The sequence below is a fragment of the Galeopterus variegatus genome, unplaced genomic scaffold (assembly GCF_000696425.1).
Source record: "Galeopterus variegatus unplaced genomic scaffold, G_variegatus-3.0.2 Scaffold151, whole genome shotgun sequence".
Lineage (NCBI taxonomy): Eukaryota > Metazoa > Chordata > Mammalia > Dermoptera > Cynocephalidae > Galeopterus > Galeopterus variegatus.
In genome coordinates, this window is record NW_007726262.1 from 153,754 (window position 1) to 174,234 (window position 20,481).

General features: G+C 38.9%; 1 protein-coding gene across 1 annotated transcript in view; it reads left to right on the forward strand.

Annotated features, from left to right (window-relative positions):
• The first annotated feature begins 218 nt into the window (after nt 1–218).
• Nucleotides 219–20,481, forward strand: part of STK38 (serine/threonine kinase 38) — a 39,005-nt gene continuing 18,742 nt past the window's right edge. Inside the window, exons 1-6 of the mRNA XM_008591856.1 lie at nt 219–502; nt 5,548–5,680; nt 13,183–13,234; nt 14,157–14,279; nt 15,984–16,067; nt 20,063–20,186. Of these exons, the coding sequence (XP_008590078.1) occupies nt 5,550–5,680; nt 13,183–13,234; nt 14,157–14,279; nt 15,984–16,067; nt 20,063–20,186 (514 nt within the window). The 5' untranslated portion in view covers nt 219–502; nt 5,548–5,549. The remainder of the gene's footprint in view (nt 503–5,547; nt 5,681–13,182; nt 13,235–14,156; nt 14,280–15,983; nt 16,068–20,062; nt 20,187–20,481) is intronic.

The following is a 20,481-nucleotide window of genomic DNA, read 5'->3' on the forward strand; positions in this document are numbered from 1 at the left end:
ACAAAACAAGGGGAACTTCCCCCCACAGACCAGCCTAGCACAGCCCAACCCCGCCCACCTCAAGACGGCCCGCACCTAACACAACCGGCCTCACCCTCGCCTCGCCTCGCCAGACGAGGGCAGGCAGGGGAGGGGTGTGTGGCTAGGGCAGGGCCACGCACGCGCAGTCCTGCAATCTCGGCTGCAAGGGGGGGGGCGGGGGAGGTCGCGCGTGCGCAGGCTCGGCCCCGGGCCGCAGCGCCATCCCCTCTCCGCGGCGGTGGACTGGGCTACCTTGACCCCTCCGCGTTGCCGTCTTTTCCGGCAGTTGGGGAGCTTCCTGTTGTCCTCACCCGCAACCGCTTCTCGGCCGCTACCTCAGAACCCCTCCCGCATCCCCTCTCCTCCTCCGGGTCGCTAGCTGCTGCTGCCGGGGCTTCGCCTGTCTGCACGTCGAGACCGCTGGCCGGGTGGGCGTCTGCGGCTGTCCGCCGCCCCCAGCCCTGCCTTCCCCGGGGCTCTGGTGAGTGTCTTGGTATCGCTGTCTTCACTCCATCCCAGGCTTTTTTTCTTTATCTCCTCTTCTCTCGACTTCTTCTGGGGGCTCTCCTCTTCCCGCCGGCGCCCTCTTTCTAGCCCTGAGCTCTCAGCCCCTCCACCCCTCTCCTCAGGCTCCTGTCAGTCCACCCTTTCCCCGTCTCCTGGGGCTCCTTATTGGCCCTTTGCACATTTTCCCAGTCCCGGGCTCCCCACCAGTTGGGGTGGGGAGCCAGGCTCTCCTTTCCTTTTCACGTTGCCTGCTTTGTCTGCTCGCTCCCACCAGTCAATCCTCTCCGAGATCTCGGCCATCACCAATTTGCACCTCCTTTTCCTTTTTCTGGGGTCTAAGAATTTGAGAACCGTTTTCTGAGGTAGGGATGTCGAAAGCCCACCTTGGGGTGTGGTACTTTTGAGTCTGCCCCCTTCCCCGTGGTTCGTCTTAGGTATCCTAAGGTGCTTCAGATAATCTTAAAATCACTGGGAAAATGAAGTGAAGACTCTTAAGAGAGTGGAAAAGGAACAGAGCCCGAGGCAAGGAAAAGGTCGATAAGGACCTAGAGGAAAGTCTTTGTCAGAAAGCGTGCAGAACGGCTAGTAGAGAGACACCAGGATCTTACAGTTACACTCTGAAATGACTAAAAGACACGAAGAGAGACTTATTTATTTTTTGAAATGCATAGAGAAAGGTTGGAGTGAAGTAGACCCTATGCTCCCTCTCCATTTCAGCTCACTTTGGCTCTAAATTAGCTAGGTAGTGGATATGGTTTTCCTAAACATAAAACAATGGTCACTACAATAACAGGTTCCCCTCCCCACCCAAAATATTCGACATTAGCTTCCTCATAAGAGGACGAGAATTTTATCCTCCAGCTCAGTATAGAAAATCATTCCACATCACAACCCTATCCCTCCATCACACATACATACTCTCAACTCCTAGGAATGGACATAAAAAAATGAGTGTTTTTCTTATTTAATCTTTGTTAAGGTGCTGAATGGGAGAAGAATGTTAAAACAAGTATAAGACATGGTGCTTGCTTTCCAGTGGCTTACAGTTCAGTGGGAGAGATTGGGTATGTGACTCTTAAGGAATAGTCTTAGCTCCAATGTTGAATTGTCCAAATGGAAGATAATGGATTATCAGTCACAAAGAAATAAACTATTGGTGACTTCATTTAACCTCCTCTTGAGTTTATAGTTCCTGCCCCTGAGTTTTATGAGGATAACATCTTTTTGTTAATTTACAAAAACTTTTAAGAATTTCTCACTTTCCAATTGTTCTCCAACTCTGCTGAGTTGAAGGAGAATAAAACATATAGGGCAAGGGCCTCCAGTGGCTTGTAGGTCAGGGTGGGAGGGCTTGAATTATCATATCAGAGAAGGCTCTGTCTTATAAAAAATACCCGTTATCTTGTGAATTGCTATAGGGCAATATTAATCGTATCTTTGGATTAAAGGTTATTAGAATTAGGTTAGATCCTTTACGAGTGGAGGAAGAGGAAGGAGAGTTTGAAGAAAGGTCAAAGGGAGGGACAGTGCAGGCTTTACCACGTTAGACACTATAGAAAGTTGAAAACCACTCTGCAAAAGAATTTGCTGGCCTATCATATGAGCATCCTTGAGTGCACTTAACGTCCTGCTGATCTTTTTTAAAGTTTAGGAAATAATGCCAGCAACTTAAATGAGTGAAAACGTTTTTTTCTCAGTTTTTTATATACCCATCAGTGTAAAATGTACTTTGTTCTTTAGCTTTGTTGATAACCTACAATCATTAACTTGCTCAACTTACATTTATTAACCACCCCGTTATATGGCAGGCAATGTTTGTATTTTATTTATTTATTTATTTATTTTTTTGGTGACCGGTAAGGGGATCGCAACCTTTGGCTTGGTGTCGCCCGCACCACGCTCAGCCAGTGAGCTAACCGGCCATCCCTATATGGGATCTGAACCCGTGGCCTTGGTGTTATCAGCACCACACTCTCTTGAGTGAGCCACGGGCCAGCCCCTCCAGTTGTATTTTTATGTTGAAATCATTTCTTTTTTGTTGTTGAAGTAATTTCATTTGTTAAATTTACGTATGTATAGTGCCTTCAGAAATTTTTAGACAAGGGAGGAGTACAAAGCTCTCGCTGCTTTTGACTTGTTTTAGATCTGGTTTTAAAATTTCTTCACCAAGCACACTAACAGTGCATGTGGTTTTCATTGTGGGTGGAGGGGGTACAGGCTGACAAATAAGGAACCACACCCAAGCTTCATAAACCAAATAGAGGTTTTTAAAAAAATTTCTCTACTGATATCCTAAAAACATCTGAGTTTGCTTTGATATTAGTAGAAATTTCCCCATAAAAAAAAATAGCATGATATTTTATAGTAAGGTAGCTCTCAGTGTCTTGAATTTGTGAGTACTGATCATTTTGGCACATCATGAATTAAAATGTTTGACTCTGGGGCCCAGCCCGCGGCGCTGGGAGCGCAGCAGTGCTCCCGCCGCTGGTTCGGATCCTATATAGGGATGACGGGTGTTCTCACCGCGCTCGACCAAAAAAAAAAAAAAAAAAAAAAAAAGTTTGACTCTGAAATAGAGCCTTGATTTTGAATCTCTGCTCTGAAGGGATTATTCTCTATGTGATTTTTACCTGAGTATCTTTTCTAAAAAATTGCTTAATATTAAGCCTTTTTTCTTAGTAATAATAAGTATTTGCACATTTCTTACAAGCCATAGTTTAATTCATAAACGATTTAAAAAACTGCTAAATATTAAGGGGGAAAACCTTAAGAAAACTTTCCATAACCTGCATTCTTTGCAAATGGCCCTTGGCCTCTCCTGATTTTTACTCAGCCTTATATTGGGATGAAAAGACAGAAGGAAGTCATCCAGGAGGAAGTCATGATATGAATAAAATTTGGAGTACTATTGCCAGTGCTGGATGAATTTACAAGTTAAAATAAAGAACTGTAAAGGAAACAATATCACAAAGAAAAAAAACAATCACATTCTAGTGATGGAACATACCTTAAAAACAGGGATCCTAACTTCCTCACTTTACATAAGAAAAAACAATACCAATGGGTTTAGATAGCTTATAGAACAATTTTTTCCTAAATTTAAAATCTAATTTTCCCCCAGATACTTTGGCTAACCTATAGTATCACACTTGATTAGAATGTTCACCAACTTGTAAATTCAAATAAGCAGCAAACATTTATTAAATATTTTAAGGCTGTGTCAGAACACATTTATACTATATATCAGCATTTGATTATAGATTTTTTTTTTTTTAAAGATGACCGGTAAGGGGATCCTAACCCTTGACTTGGTGTTGTCAGCACCACGCTCAGCCAGTGAGCTAACTGGCCATCCCTATATGGGATCTGAACCCGTGGCCTTGGTGTTATCAGCACTGCACTCTCCCGAGTGAGCCACGGGCCAGCCTTAGTCTTTTTTTTTAATGTAGAAATTGTAAACTTAGGACCAGCCTGTGGCTCACTTGGGAGAGTGTGGTGCTGACAACACCAAGTCAAGGGTTAAGATCCCCTTACCAGTCATCTTTATATGGGATTTTAAAAAAAGAAATTGTAAACTTTAAAGTTATTGCTAACAGTACATGCTCATTGAAGAAAATATAGAAAAACATGGAAAAGCATGAGTCAGAATAAAATTATCTATTATATTCTCACTACCTAGAATTAAGCCACTAATAACATTTTGACTATATATTTCAAATAATTCTGTGCACATATAGTAAGCATATAAACAAATTGAGATCATGGTAGACAGTGTTTTATAATCTGTTCTTTTCACTTAGATTGGAAACATTTCTCCTGACATTAAATATTTGAACATTTTGGTTTTGTTTTGTTTGGTTTGGTTTGGTTTTTGTTTGTTTGTTTTTTGGCAGCTGGCCAGTATGGGGATCTGAACCCAAGACCTTAGCTTTATAAGGCTGCACTCTGATCAATTGAGCTAACTGGTCAGCCCTTGAACATATTTTAATTATCTGAGCATTATTTCATTGTAAGGCTTTTTCATATTTAATCAGTTCTGTTTTAGTATATTCAGTTATTTCTAGTTTTCCTTTGTCATTACAATGCTGCATTGAAATCCCTTGTGTATGAATCTTTATGAGTCATTGATTTCTTCAAAGTAGATTTCTCTATGGCAAAAAATTGCCCTTTGTGTATACTGTGTATTCTTAATTTATACATATGGTATTGTGATCTTGTTTTCTAACTTTTAAAAAATGCTATACTATGTTTTTAAAGATATATTTATGTGGCTCATAGGTACAGGTTGAGTTGCTTCTGACTGCTGTGTTGTATTTTCTAGTATGCGTCCACAGCATTTTATTTATTTCCATACTGAATCGCCTTCAACTTCCCATAACACAAGTGGTAACATAATGAATATCCTCTCTGTAACGCACATCCTGTGTATGTTCCCTTAAGACCCTGTGCGATAGTTTCTCTAATCTTCATACCTAGGCGTGGGATTTCTGGGTCATTGGACATTAATATTTACAGCCATTCATTACTTAACAGAAGGGATGCATTTGGAGAAATGTGTTGTTAGGCAATTTCGTAATTGTGGGAACATCATAGAGTGTACTACACAAACCTAGATGGTATAACCTACCATATATCTAGGCTACATGGTTTAGCCTGTGGTTCCTAGGCTACAAACCTGTACAATATGTTACTGTACTAAATACTGTAGGCATTTGTAACACAATGGTAAGTATTTATGTATCTAACGTTATCTAAACATAGAAGAGGTATAGTAAAAGTACAGTATTATAATCTTATGGGACCACTATAGTATGTATGTGGTCCATTGACCAAAATGTCATTATCTGGTGTATGAATGTACTTATTTTCAGTAAGTATTCTGTTTGTCCGTCTTTGTTACATATTATCTGTTTGTCCTCCAGAGAACTTGTACCAATTTACATTCCTAATAGTAGGGTAGGAGAGTACATAATTGGTGGATTTTAACTTCAAATCTTATACCTCTTTTGTTTCCAGCAGCCATGGCAATGACAGGCTCAACACCTTGCTCGTCTATGAGTAATCACACAAAGGAAAGAGTGACAATGACCAAAGTGACACTGGAGAATTTTTATAGCAACCTTATTGCTCAACATGAAGAACGAGAAATGAGGTAAAGAATTTTGTTTGAAAAAATTATGTCATGGTTGTGGCATTCATGTTTAGTATTGTAAAACACACTCACAATATTGTTGAAAGGAGACAAGAATAGCAGCATCCATTTTATAGCCTATCATGTTATAGTGGATTGATAGTGTAACGGATTTCCAAGTCCCTGCCATTAACCCAATTATTTCTACTAGCTGATGACACAAAATTCTATTGCAGTATAAAGAAATAAGTAGGCCAGATCCTTGGAGTTAAGGCAGTGTTAAGGCAGTGTGATGTAATGGACAGAGCAGCTCCTTTGGAGTCAGACCTGGGTTTAGAATCCTGCTTGTACCATTTAGCCGCTGTATAAGGCCAGAACAAGTTCTTTAGTCTTTCTTTGTATCAGTTCCCCCATCAGGAAAATGGGGACAATACTACTTTGCCTTGCAGGATTGCTGTGGGGATTAGATATAACCCACCATACTGCTTTACACAAAGTAATCACTTAGTTAATGGTATTAGTAGCAGCTTTCATTATACTGTTCTGGTATATACTGTCCAGGTAGTAAGTCATAATTAAAAAAATTTTTCCCAACATTTTATTATGAAAGTATTCAGAAGTAAAGTACAGAAAAATTGAAAGAATTGTATTTGTTTTTGTTTTATCACATTTATTTACAAATTATTGTATTTGTTTTATCACATTCCATCTATCCATCCCTTTATCCATTCATTGATCCATCTTAAGTTTTTGTCACACTTCAAAGTATGTTGCACACATTGGTATACTTTACTTCTGAATATTTCTGCTTGTATAACATTAACTAGAGTTCAATATTTATATTTATATACATATATTTTGGGGGGATGTAAAATTTACATACAATGAAGTGCATAAGTTGAAGGGTACCATCTGATGAGTTTTGATAGATGTATATACCTGCACAACCCCTATCAAGACAAAACATTACCATCCTCTCAGAAAGTTCTTTCATGCCTCTTGCTCCTTCAATCACTCAGGCAACCACTGTTGTGATTTTGTTTCTACCATAGATTAGTCTTGCCTATTCCATACAAGTGGAACATGTAAGTGGAATAATATAGTAAGTACTCATTTGAGTAAGACATCTTTCATTCAGCATGTTTTTGAGGTTCATCAGTGTTCCTGTGTGTATCAATAGTTTGTTCTTTTTAGTGCCATTCTGTTTTCTGACTGTACCTCAGTTTGTTTATTCATTCTCCTGTTGATAAGCATCTCGACTCTTAGTTTTTGGCTGTTTTGAATAATCTTTTATGAACATTTATGTATGAATCTTTTTGTAAACATATGTTTTCAGTTCTCAGGTAAATACCTAGGAGTGGAATTGCTGGATCATGAACATACATAGGTGTATGTTTAGTTTTATAAGAAACGGCTAGACCTTTTTTCAAAATATTACTGATGATATATGAGAATTTCAGTTGCTTTGCATTTTTGCTAACATTTGTATTGTAAATATTTTAACCTTAGCTATTCTGGTGAATGCTTAATGATATCTCACTGTGATTTTAATTGGCATTTCCTTGATGATTAATGATGTTGAACATTTTTCATGTGCTTTTTGGCCATTTGTGTATCTTTCTTTGTGAAGTATTTGTTTAAATTTTTTGACCATTTAAAAAAATTGAGTTGTCTTTCTATTATTGAGTTGCAGGAGTTTTTTTGTATATCTTAGATACCAGTCCTTTGTCATATATATATTTTGTAAACCATTTCTCCCAGTCTGTGACTTTCCTGTTCATTTTCTTAACAATGTCATTAGATAAAATGATGTTTTAAATTTTAATGAAATCAAATTTGGCATTTTTTTCTTTTATGGTTATTGTATTCTGTGACTTCTCTAAAATAAACTTTTGCATACCCCCAACTCATAAAGATATTCTCCTGTTTTTTTCTTGAAGTTTTATAGATTTAGTTTTTACATTTAGTTCTATGATTCTTTTTTTTTTTTTTTTTTAAAGATGACCGGTAAGGGGATCTTAACCCTTGACTTGTGTTGTCAGCACCACGCTCACCCAGTGAGCTAACCAGCCATCCCTATATGGGATCCAAACCTGGGGCCTTGGTGTTATCAGCACCACACACTCCCGAGTAAGCCACGGGCCGGCCCATATGGTTGGAAGTTGAGATTTGTTTATGTCCTTATAGATATCCAGCTACTTTAGCACCATTTGTTGAATAGATTTTTTTCCCCATGAGATTGCTTTGGCACTTTTCTTGAAAAGTCACGTATATGACCATATAAGTGAGAATGTATTTCTGAGCTGTCTGTTCTGTTCTATTGATCTGTTTGTCTGTTCTTATGCCAGTATCACAGTTTTGGGTTACTGAAGCTTAATAGTAAGTTTTGAAATCAGGTAGTTTTAATTTTTCTCATGATTGCCAGATTCTTTGCATTTCCATATAAATTTTAGAGTCATCTTGTCAATTTCTACAAAAAAGACGAATGGAATTATGACTGGAATTATATTGAATCAATTTGGAGAGAATCGACATCTTAATGATATTGAACCTTCTGATCCATGAACTGGTATCTCTCTATTTTTTTTAATTTTTATTTTTTTTTGTCCTTTTTGAGACCGGCCGCACCGCGATCAGCCAGTGAGTGCTGTGAGCGCACCGGTCATCCCTATATAGGATCTGAACCCGCGGCGGGAGCGCTGCTGCGCTCCCAGCGCTGCACTCTCCCGAGTGCGCCACGGGTTCGGCCCATATTTCTCTGTTTTTTAGGTCTTTAATTTTTCTCAGTTTTTTGAAGTTTTAGTGTGGAAGTCTTTTTTTTTTTTTTTCCTTTTTGTCTTTTTTCGTGACCGGCAACGGATTATCGCAACCCTCAGTGTTGCACCCGTACCGGACCAGGACCAGCAACGGGATCGCAACCCTCAGTGTTGCGTCCGCACCTCACTCAGCCAGTGAGCGGCCGGTCTGTATGTGGGATCCGAACCCTCAGCGGGAGCGCCACCGTGCTCCCAAGCGGCGCACTGCAGTAGTGCGCCACCGGGCCGGCCCTAGTGTGGAAGTCTTAACGTGTCTTTTGTTCTTCTATTCCTAGTACTTTTTTTTTTTCTGATGCCATTGTAAGTGGATATTTAGAATTTCGTTGTCTAGTTGTTTGCTGCTAGTATATAGAAATATAACCAGATTTTGAATATTGATCTTGTATTCTGCAATTTGCTTGTTTACTTATTCTAGTTTTGTTTTTTTTTTAGTAGATTCCTTAGGGTTTTCTATGTAAACAGTCACGTCATATTCAAATATAGACAGATTTACTTCTTTTTCAGTCTATTCATCTTTTCTTTCTTTTTCTTACATTATTGCACTGCTGGGATGTCCAGTACAATGTTGAATAGAAGTGGTGGGAGTGGACATCTTTGTTTTATTCTTGATTTTAGAGGTAATGAGCTCACTATTTCACTATTAGTTATGAGTTAGCAATAGGCTTCAGAAAGATGTCCTTTCTGAGTTGAAGAGGTTTCCTGATATTCCCATTCGGCTAAGAGTTTTTAACATGAGTGGGTGTTGAATTTTGTCAAATGTTTTTCTCTGTCTTTGAAGTAATCATGTTGTTTTTTCTCCATTTTTTTTTTTTTTGTCTTTTTTTTCGTGACCGGCAACGGATCACAACCCTCAGTGTCGCGCCCGTACCGGACCGGGACCGGCAACTGGATCGCAACCCTTGGCGTTGCCCCCACTCCTCGCTCAGCCAGTGAGCGGCCGGTCTGCATGTGGGATCCGAACCCTCGGCGGGAGCGCAGCCGCACTTCCCAAGCGGCGCACTGTAGCAGTGTGCCACCGGGCCGGCCCTCTCCATTATTTTTTGCTTGTTTGTTTGTTTTTGTTTTGTTTCCTTTATTCTTTTAATATGGTGAATTACATGGACTGATTTTTGAATGTTAAACTAACCTTGCATTTTTGGTGTAAAACCCTCTTGGTCACAATGTATCATCTTCTTTCTATGTTGTTGGATTTGGTATGCTAATATTTTGATAAGGATTTTTACAACTCTGTTCTTCATGAGGGTGTGAATCATAATTTACATAGGATATGTGATTTGACCTTAAATATGCAATTTTGTGTGTGGAATAGCTAAGTATTTTATACTTGGTGGTGGCTAGCTGTTGTTCACTGGAGAAAACAAGTGCCTGCTCAGTGCCCTTTGTTAGTTAGGATCATGGGGAATTCAAAGATAAATTTGCACAGTACGGGGCTGGCCCGTGGCTCACTCGGGAGAGTGCGGTGCTGATAACACCAAGGCCACGGGTTCGGATCCTATATAGGGATGGCTGGTTAGCTCACTGGCTGAATGTGGTGCTGACAACACCAAGTCAAGGGTTAAGATCGTCTTACTGGTCATCTTTAAAAAAAAAAAAAATTTGCACAGTATGTCTTTAGGCATGTGAAACCTTTTTGGGGTGGGGGTTAAAAACAACAACAACAACAACAAAACCATTAGGGTAGTTATTTTCAAGTACAACCACTCTTGAAATCAAAGCTTTTGTTGTTGTAAAAGCTTTTGTTGTTGTAATTATAAAGCAAATGTGAGTACTGTTTTATAGTCAGCTGGCATTTACTCTGGTGGTGCTGCCCTATGGTTCATCATTGATATATATCACATTCTCCAGGAACAATGTGATGTACGGTTTTACTTACATGGTGGCATTTTTTTTTTTTTTTTAAAGATGACCGGTAAGGGGATCTCAACCCTTGGCTTGGTGTTGTCAGCACCACGCTCAGCCAGTGAGCAAACCGGCCATCCCTATATAGGATCCGAACCCGCGGCCTTGGTGTTATCAGCAGCGCACTCTACCGAGTGAACCACGGGCCGGCCCCATGGTGGCATTTTGATTATGCAAGAAGATGACCGGGTTTTTGGAGAAGCATACTGGAGTATACAGGATTGAAATGACAGATGTTTGGAATTTAATTTTTTAAAAATGGCAAAAAGTATACAAGGGGATAGATCAAGCAAATATGGCAAAGTTTTAACCATTATTGGATCTGAAGGGTAAATATATGGGGAGAGGGTTACATTGGATTATTCTTTCTACCTATGTCTATGTTTAAAGTTGTTCATACTGAAAAGAGAAGTGGGTCCCTCTAAAGGCATGCTGTGTGGTGGTGGCACCAGGTTAGCTAACTCTGGTGTAGCCACTTTTCCTCCCAACTCTAGTGTTTGAAACCAGAACCCAGTGAGAGAGACCAGGCCACTTTCACATTAGAAGCCATACCTAACCTCAACCCAGCAGTGCCATCATGAGTCTATTCAAGTTAACAGTAATTCCTTGGTATCATCTGACAGAGAATGTCACTCTTAAGCCTTATTTCGGGCTGTGCTTGCTATTTTTTTTTTTTTTGTCTTTTTTTTTTTTTCATGTCCGGCAACGGATCGCAACCCTCAGTGCCACGCCCGTACCGTACCGGGACCGGCAATGGGACTAGCAACAGGATCGCAACCCTCGGTGCTGCGCCCCCACCCCGCCCAGCCAGTGAGCGGGAACCGGTCTGTATGTGGGATCCGAACCCTTGGCAGGAGCGCCGCCGCGCTCCCAAGCGGCGCACTGCAGCAGTGCGCCACCGGGCCGGCCCTGTGCTTGCTATTTTTGATGTCCTCAAGGTCTTTGTACACCTGGTCCCAATAAGTCATTATCATGATAGACTTTTTTTGGATACTTTCTCTAATGAAATAATCTAATTGTTTTCAATCAGAAAAAGTTAATTTGGATAACTTTACTCTCAGGTAGGTGTTCTACTGGAACAAATTTGATTACACTTGCAGTTAAGCTGTAGAAAACCTCTCAGTTTGTATTTAGATTTAAAATGTAGTCAGAAGGAGCTGATTCTGTGATACAGTGGATAGTGCATTGGACGTGTAGCCCAGTCTGGGGTGGTCATGCAAAAAAGTATAGTTAGGAGGTATGATGATATTTGACACTCAAGGCTCAAAAAGAGCTGACCATAGTTGAGTCCTTATGGCTTTTACCAATGTGTTATGCTTTTACTCTTTTTACTGTTCCCTACTTCAGCCATCTTACCTCTGAAATGGAATTAATTTACACTCCTGAAACTACCAACAGTACAGACTTCTCCCTCCAATACATATGCATACGTAGATATATATCCCAAAATATTCTGGGAACTAGGAGAGAAAATTGGGGAGCCTGGGAGCCATGTAGATGCTTTTTTCTTTACATCAGGATCAGAGTAGATCTTTTTACTTCCTGAGAATTTGGACTCGAATTCTTATTTTTCATTTGATCCTGTGGTTTTGTAATATAATTTTTAATAAAATAGTCATTTAACTAAATACTGTTATTGCAATAAATATTCATTGCCCAAAATGAAACTCATTTTCTTTCCATGTTCCTCTGTTGTTTCCTATCTTGGTTAGTGGCATCATAATCTCCCTAGACAAGAAATTCTAAGACTTTCCCTTGATTTCCATTGCCAGTTGGTCATCTTTGTAATAGTTCCACTTACTTCATTCTAGTTTTCCAGCCCTACTTTCAAGATCTTTACTGTACAACTGAGTCATTACAATAGCTTTCATTTGGCCTCAGGTTTTTCTCAGTTGCTTTCCCTGCCAGTCTATTAGATCCTCTTTAATGCTAGTTACTATTCTAAAATAGAAATCTCATCACATCACTTCTTTGCATGCAAGCCTCTCTTAGCTCTCAGTTGTCTACAGAATAAGATCTTCTTAGTGTGGTACTTGAAGTGCTGTGTGAGTCAGCGACACTAGGCTACATGCTGTTGCTTCAGTGTACCCCACAATTTTATTCTTCCCTACCTTGCTTATATTGCCTGTTTATCTGGAATGCTGATAAGTGGTAGAGGAGACATTCCAGCCTGTTTGCTCTGTGGAATTGTTGCAAGGAAGTTTTACTTGTTTCTTCTAGTTTTATCAAATTAGTATGAGACTGTAGATCAAAAACACTGGATGTAGTTTCTAAACTAAAGTTCAGTACTCCCAAGGATTTGGAGTCTTAAGTTTTGATAGTGGTGCCAATCCCCTTTTCTGATCATTCCCCCCCCTTGATTCTCCAAATTCTGCATTTACTTTTTTTTGTGTATTACTCTTTGCTTGTGATAGGGAGGAGGAGGAAGATGTGAAAATAAAGGAAGTAGCTTTCAGTCAGAGAGAGGGAGAGAAACACCCTGATATAAGAGGTTATCAAATACCAGCTGTTGTTTGGTAAGGAGGAAATAACTGCAAAAGAGAGAGAGAGAGAGAGAGGAGAGACTATTTCGTGGGGAAACAAGATTCTTTGTTCTATTAACATTTTGTACAATCTTTTTCAAAATGTAGACCTAACAGAGGATGGTAATCTTTTCACTTGTCTTAGTAACTATAATTTTTTTTGGTTTGAATGAGACATTTTGAGATTTGCCTGTTTTTGTCATTTTTCCAAAACCAATAACGTTTGTATAGAATTTTCAGAAAGTTATCACGCAAATGTTATTTTGTATGTCTTTGTTTTTTTTAGACAAAAGAAGTTAGAAAAAGTGATGGAAGAAGAAGGCCTAAAAGATGAAGAGGTAATTAATATTGGAGATTTTTTTCTTGGAACCCAGCATGGCAGGTTGTATCTTGTCCAGCAAGTTGTTAGCCTTAGTGTACAGGGGAAGGGTTTTGGCTCAGTAACAGAAGAACTTTAGTGGTGCCATGCTTCTAGATTTGAGTATTCCTGTAGAGGGAAAAGTTAATTATTAAGTACCCAGGAGAGGAAGACATCTCTAGGCATAGTCATAAAAAATTAATTAGATTTATAATTGCGAGAACAAGAAGGGATGAAATCAAATTAAAATTTAAAAGAGCAAGTTATAGCATTCTTACAGAATTCACTGAAAAGGCTCTGTAAAAGTGGGGCAGATTTTTGAAATCAAGGCAAAATATTCATCTCAAATCAACCCTTTCACCCACTGTCCACAGATGTGGTAGGAGAACATATAGTTAACAATGGACTGTGCAAGGAGCTGAAATGGCAGTGGAAGTACCTTCAAAAATAGGAATGAATCATCAGGACAGTGGTGAAAAATACCCAATATGTATAGAAATAATTAAAGTTAGAGCATACAATGAACTGCAGTGTGTAAAAACACCAAGAGGGAAATAGAAAACACACTTTTATTTTATATAAAATAGTTTAAAGGGAAATATTGTTTATCCCCTCTTCATTAGAAATGTTAGAATAGTGGATTGCTGAAATAGGTCAGTAAGAGTTCTCAGAGGAGGCACCCACCCATTTGTTCAGTATGGCTTGGTTGTTTCATCTAAAGGCCAGGGAAGGGAAAAATAACCTCTTAAGGATACTTCTATGGTGCTTTCATGTGTGAAGAGATTATGCCTAGTCTAGGATGGCCCTGCTTTCCGTATGGGCAAATCACAAATATGACTTTGTTGCAGAATTTCAGAATATCAACTCCTTCCCTTCCTTTACCTCTCTTACTTAAACACTAGAAACGACTCAGGAGATCAGCACATGCTCGGAAGGAAACAGAGTTTCTTCGTTTGAAGAGAACGAGGCTTGGATTGGAAGATTTTGAGTCCTTAAAAGTAATAGGCAGAGGAGCATTTGGTGAGGTAAAAACCACAGCTACTGATTGGGGGCACAGCGGGGATGGGGGTGGGGCAAAAAAGACCCACAGCTACTTATCAAAAGTACCGTAGAACTTTGAAGCTTGTAACATGCCATGAACTTATGATTGCTATATAACTGAAATGTATGGGGTTAGGTAAGTCAGGCATGCCATCCCCACATCCTAGCTGCTCTGTCTGTCCTCTTTTTCTTCCCCTTTCCACTGCCAAATTTTTGTTTTTCTCAGTATTATTTACTGAGTGCTTCTCTCCTATAATCATGACAATAATCCATTTTATAGATGATGAAATTAAGACTCTGAAGGCATATATAATGTCCCAATGTCACACAGTCATTGAGCACTGGGACCAGAAGTTGGGCTCAAGTCTTTCTGACTCTAAAGTTCTTGCTTTTCCCGGTAGCACACTGCCTCTTCAGAAGCAAACTAACGGCATATTTTCACCCTTTCTTTCTTCCCACCAGATTGGTACAGCTCTGAAAAGATGGCCCTAGGAGACAGAGTTTAGAGAAAGGAGTTATATATAGGTAGTTGTAGAGAGCTGAAAACATTTTCAGCTTTGCTCCAGCTGTTCTTGCAGATGAATCCTGCCTGGTTACAAGAGCAATCTGTTGGGGAGAGTTTGAATTATCCCATGCAAGATGATTCCCGTTAGTGGAAAACACCTAAAGTGGACCATCTACTGATACAGTAGTTGCATTATCTTTGTATAGAAGGAGCAGCATATTATTAAAAACCATTACCCAAGAGAAATGTGAGTAATATTCAAAGGCACAGGTGAAAGATAAAATTGATCCCTCAGTAGTTAGAATCCCTTTTGGTCTCTTGAAAGAGGGGAAGGTATAGTACCACCTCTAAAAAATCTTTCTGTTCTGTGAGGTAAGGATATGGGACACATTTAGGAAAAACTGAAAAAGGTATGAGGAGAAGAAAACATACTTATCTTAGAAGAGGAGGGAAGGATGTGTGGGAACTTGCCAACAAGTTTTTCTATTGGTTTGTAGACCATTAATTTTCTTTTCATAATAAAATTATGTGTTCTCTTTTAAAACATTGGAAAATATAAAAGAGAAAGGAAAACTGCATAAAACCTCATTGCGCTAATTATACATTTTAGGTTTTTTTTTTTCCAGGCATATTTCCTATGCATGAACTTTTACTTTTGTTTTAAACATTGTTGTAATCATTTATTTAGGTTTTCTGAGCTGACTGTATGACATATGCCAGGGGTTTAATGAGTGATTAAGTTTGAAACTGAACTTTTTATTTTATTTTTTTAAAGATGACCGGTAAGGGGATCTTAACCCTTGACTTGGTGTTGTCAGCACCATGCTCACCCAGTGAGCTAACCGGCCATCCCTATATGGGATCCGAACCTGGGGCCTTGGTGTTAGCAGCACCGCACTCTCCCGAGTGAGCCACGGGCCGGCCTGAAACTGAACTTTTTAAATTGGATTGTTCTGTTAAGTAGGGAGCCAAAACTGTTGAGATGTAGAGATATTTGAAGATGTTTCTGGGACTTTTTTTTTTTCTTTTCTTTTTCATTTGGAACATTAAAAAGCATTTTCTTCTGTTTTGTTACTACTAGTTGCTTATATTAAAGTTATAATACTTAGTTCCTATAACACAGGAAGGCATTAGCTTGTCAGTGTAGACTTTTGACTTGGCATTTTTTTTTATAACTTTTTAGGTGCGGCTTGTTCAGAAGAAAGATACAGGGCACGTATATGCAATGAAAATACTCCGTAAAGCAGATATGCTTGAAAAAGAGCAGGTAAAGCACAATTGTAGCAGTGCTTTTAGTCAGCTTATTAATTTTTGCCTTCTAAAACCATTCTTTTTGCTTAATTGAAATGCGTATTTTTATTACAGTTTTCTTTAGCTTTGTCTTGTATGATTAGACTTGTAATAATATCTTTTCTCCCCCACAAAGAAGCAATTACATATTTGAAAGTACAAATAATGCCTGTGGGTTATGTGCAGTCTTTTAAAAGTTGAAAACCTGTTAGAGAAGCAGCTACTATTTGTGCCTCCCAGTTGATCACAAGATGTCCTTGTCCCGAGAGCCTTTATTTGAAGTTATACTTAGCATGGTAGTTTGTTTTTTACCAAATGCTGAGAAGTAGAAAATGTGTATATACCTTGGAACTGGAGACTAGGAATTAAAATTTGGAATTCACAATCTAAAATGTGTTTTAATATGCTTCATTCTGTACACCTAAACCAAAGTTGGTTCTTCTCGGTAGCTCATTACTACCTGAGAGAGACCAGTCTTACAGTTTCTGAATGAATTTGAAAAATATAATGCAAATTGCAGAGCAATGCAAATTCTCCTTTAATGGTTAAGAACACTTTGTAAAAATTAAACCGACTTTGCAAAATAGATTTGTAAGATGTGTAAGTATTTTTTGCAAAATAAATAAGGTTTTAGATATTGGACAGTATATTTTAAAAAGAATGCAGACTTTCTATAAATCTAGTTTAATTTAGCTGGTTGCTTAAGGACAGATTGCAGTGGATGAAGGCTGCAAATATCCTGTAAAAGATCTGAAGTTACAGGAGTGGCAAGGAGAGCTGCCCACATAGAACTAAGAGCAAGGATGAAGACTGGCCCTACATCCAATCTGTTCTGCCTCTTGAGAGGAAGAGTAATTACTGAGTCTTCTCTGCTTTCATTTATGTGCCACCTCAAAATTTGGAATTTTTATTTTCTCTTTCATTTTACTCAGAAGCTTTAGACTCCCAGGAATTTTGGTTGAGAGTGTCAAATTCCCAGGCAGTAAGTCTTTAGACATTATACTTTATGCTAACACCAGCTTTATTCAAAATGCACAGTAGCTGTATTTACGTATTATCTAAAAAGTAGTGTGTGGTATGGGTGTGTAGGCACCGAAAGAGTTTCAGTTAATTAAAAAAAAATTTTTTTTGGTGGCTGGCTGATTCAGAGATCTCAACCTGTGACCTTGGTGTTACAAGGCTGTGCTCTAACCAACTGAGGCCAGCCCTCAGTTAATCTGGAGAAGGAAAATATAAAGCTTCTGTATTGATTAGTCAGTATATTTGCATTTCACAAGTAAGTTTTATTTTTACAAGACATATTTCCTATAGTTTTAACCAAGATTGAAAATCTATCAAATAATTATCAGTCAGAATAAAATTGTAAAGAGAAGTATATCTTATGACTTGCAGAGTTATTAATTCTATGTAGCATGTACCAGGTGTCTAGCATGGTAACAAAGGATGATCCAAACATTGAGTAAAAACCTTTACTCAAGTATTGTGCTTCTTCAAAATTACTTTCCAAAATTTTTCTAAATGAATGTAAAGAAAATGTCTATTAGAATTAGGATTTTAAATAATGCATTAACTTATGCATTAAATGGTACATTAACTTAATTGTTTATCTCACCGTAGCTGATGGACTCAACTCCCTAGGTTTTATCCCAGTATTTTTTTTTTTTTTTTAAAGATGACTGGTAAGGGGATCTTAACCCTTGACTTGGTGTTGTCAGCAACATGCTCACCCAGTGAGCTAACCGGACATCCCTATATGGGATTCGAACTCATGGCCTTGGTGTTATCAGAATCACACTCTCCTGAGTGAGCCACGGGCCGGCCCCTGATCCCAGTATTGGCCAGTTAAAGTCTCTGGCCAGACTCTGTCTGGGTCAGCCATGTTGAAGAAGCATGCAGCAGGTTTGTGCTAGGTAAAAGTTGGAAATAGACCAGTACAAGTGATCATTTTTGGGTAGGGCTGACAAAATTTAGATTCAGAGCCTGACTTTTTGTAGTTATAGGTGCTTTACGCAGAAGAAGTTGTTTTTTTGTTTTCTTTTACTGAACTGAGTATGAATTAAAGCTATACACTGAGAGTTCAGGTTGTTATTCTGCTCCACAGGGTGGAAATTTCTGCTGCCTGGAAAATTTTAAAGGATAAGACACCAGCATTTAGCTAGTTTCTCAATTTCTCTTCTAGTGCAAAAGGAAAACCTACAATTGTGATGCCAGTGTACTGTTAAGATGGGTCAAAAGACTGGCTTTTATCTCTGCTTTCTTAGTGCCTGGCATAGCAACCAGCACACCCACTCCACTAAGTATTTATGGAATTGGGGAAAGAGAACCTTTTGGTGTGAGTTGCACCTCTGGCCCTTCCCTCCTTTCACCTGACTCTACTTCTAGAGCTTGAGGTTCCTACCTGCCATTTCAGCCACAGGAGAGAAGGGGAGGTGTCCTCACAGTGACTGTAGCTTCCCCCTTGACAAACAGGAAATGTTGCAGTCACCATTCTGTCCTCCAAGGTGAATGACAAGTGGTAATAGTGCCTCCCCTTTCTCTGGCTCCCTGCAGGAGGTAGGGGTCTTAATGGGAGGCAGGGGAAATAGGCAGCTGAAAGCTGCCTCTGCAGTCTTAGTGTCTGATAGTGAGTGGATCATAGCGATGGCTGCAGGTCAGCAGGTGGCATTAGTGTTTCCCAAAAGCTTTACTTCTGTTTTAAGGCCAACTAAAGGCAGGTGCTTTACTTGGCTTCTTCGTGGTTTCATAGCACTGTTCCTTATCATCCTTATTGTCCATTTTCCCCATCCATACCTTAAGTACAGATGTAAAAATGTAAGTTTTCTGCAACATTGAAGCTATTACAAAATTTCCCAACAAAGACTTTTAGTAGAGACTAAAAACTCAAATATGTAAACTCAAATGCTTCTAGGCCCCTGAGAGTTAGTATGGAACAATGAGACAGGTTATATGTAAGGCTGGAGAGAAGGTTGGCATCTGTGTCCAAATGCAAAAGTAATGGAAGACTGCCTGGTCTTGTTGAAGATATTCCAGTAAAACAAATAAGCATACAGAACGTTGTATCAAACAAAACAACAGCCTTGGGCTGAATTTCCCAGCAGAAGTGGCAGTTTGAGAACCTTGATACATCTTTTACCTTGGAACATATTCTAAAAACTCAAGACCTATAGTGCATGTTAAGGCCAAAACCTCTATTCAAGGAATGTAGACCTGATTCAACCCAACCTTGGATCCTGTGATACTTAAAAAAGAGGGAAGGTGATTTGATAACGTGCAGCAATGGTTTGATTACTATTATATACTTAAAGTAAATAAGGTAAATTTGACAGTGAAGCATGATTTCAAAAAAGTAATTCTGCCAGTTCTCCCAAACCTCCTGCAACTTGGTCTCCTTAGCTAGATATTTCAGTAAAAGTAGAAAAGTAGAAATGTCATTAATTTGAATCTATAATTTTTCTTAGGTGTTCTTATATTTCAATTCCATAAGAATTGATTGAGCACATACTGTGTACACAGCAGTGAACTAAATGCTGTGGCATCATCATAGTATTCTAGAATTGTCAACCAGGGCACTCTCATTGCAGATTTCATTGCAGACCTGAGGTATGACCTGTTGAGAGTCTCACCTTGGAGACTTATTTTTACCATAAAATATTATTAGAACAAACACATATACAAAGGAATGGTAATTTTAACTAATCAGAGGTTCAATTTTCAACACTATTAAAGTTGCTATTTGCATTGAAGCCATTCACTTTGATATTTTTAAAGCCTTTCATCACTCAAGTTTTCATCACTGAATACCTTCAAGTCAAATGTTGTCAATTTTGAGTTAGTAGGTTTGCCTAAGCAGAAATTAGATCTTTTGCATCATCACAATTAAATACTCAAAACAGTATTTAAATTGTTTAAACAAATATACAATCTAATAAAGCAGAGCAAGGCTTGTCATTAATCAAATGCGTATACCTCCAGGTTGGCCACATTCGTGCGGAGCGTGACATTCTAGTGGAGGCAGACAGTTTGTGGGTTGTGAAAATGTTCTATAGTTTTCAGGATAAGCTAAACCTCTACCTAATCATGGAGTTCCTGCCTGGAGGTAATTACTTGACGATGAAAGGTCATTTTTCTTTTTTGCTCTGTGGTTTCTCTCTCACACATCAACAATTAACCCTCCTTTCTACTTTTAATTGTGCTCACAAAATTGCTTTCTGTATCTTTTTTTAGGTCTGTAAAGGAGGTCAGTAACCTGTCTTGTGCTGGGGTGCCTTTCTGCAGTCTTAGTGCCATAAAAGTAACCTTTTCATTCATTCTCATGATTTCAGATGGACATTTCTTTTGTTTCTTTTTCTTTTTAAAGTATATAGGAATAAACTAGGGGCTCTGCCTGCTCT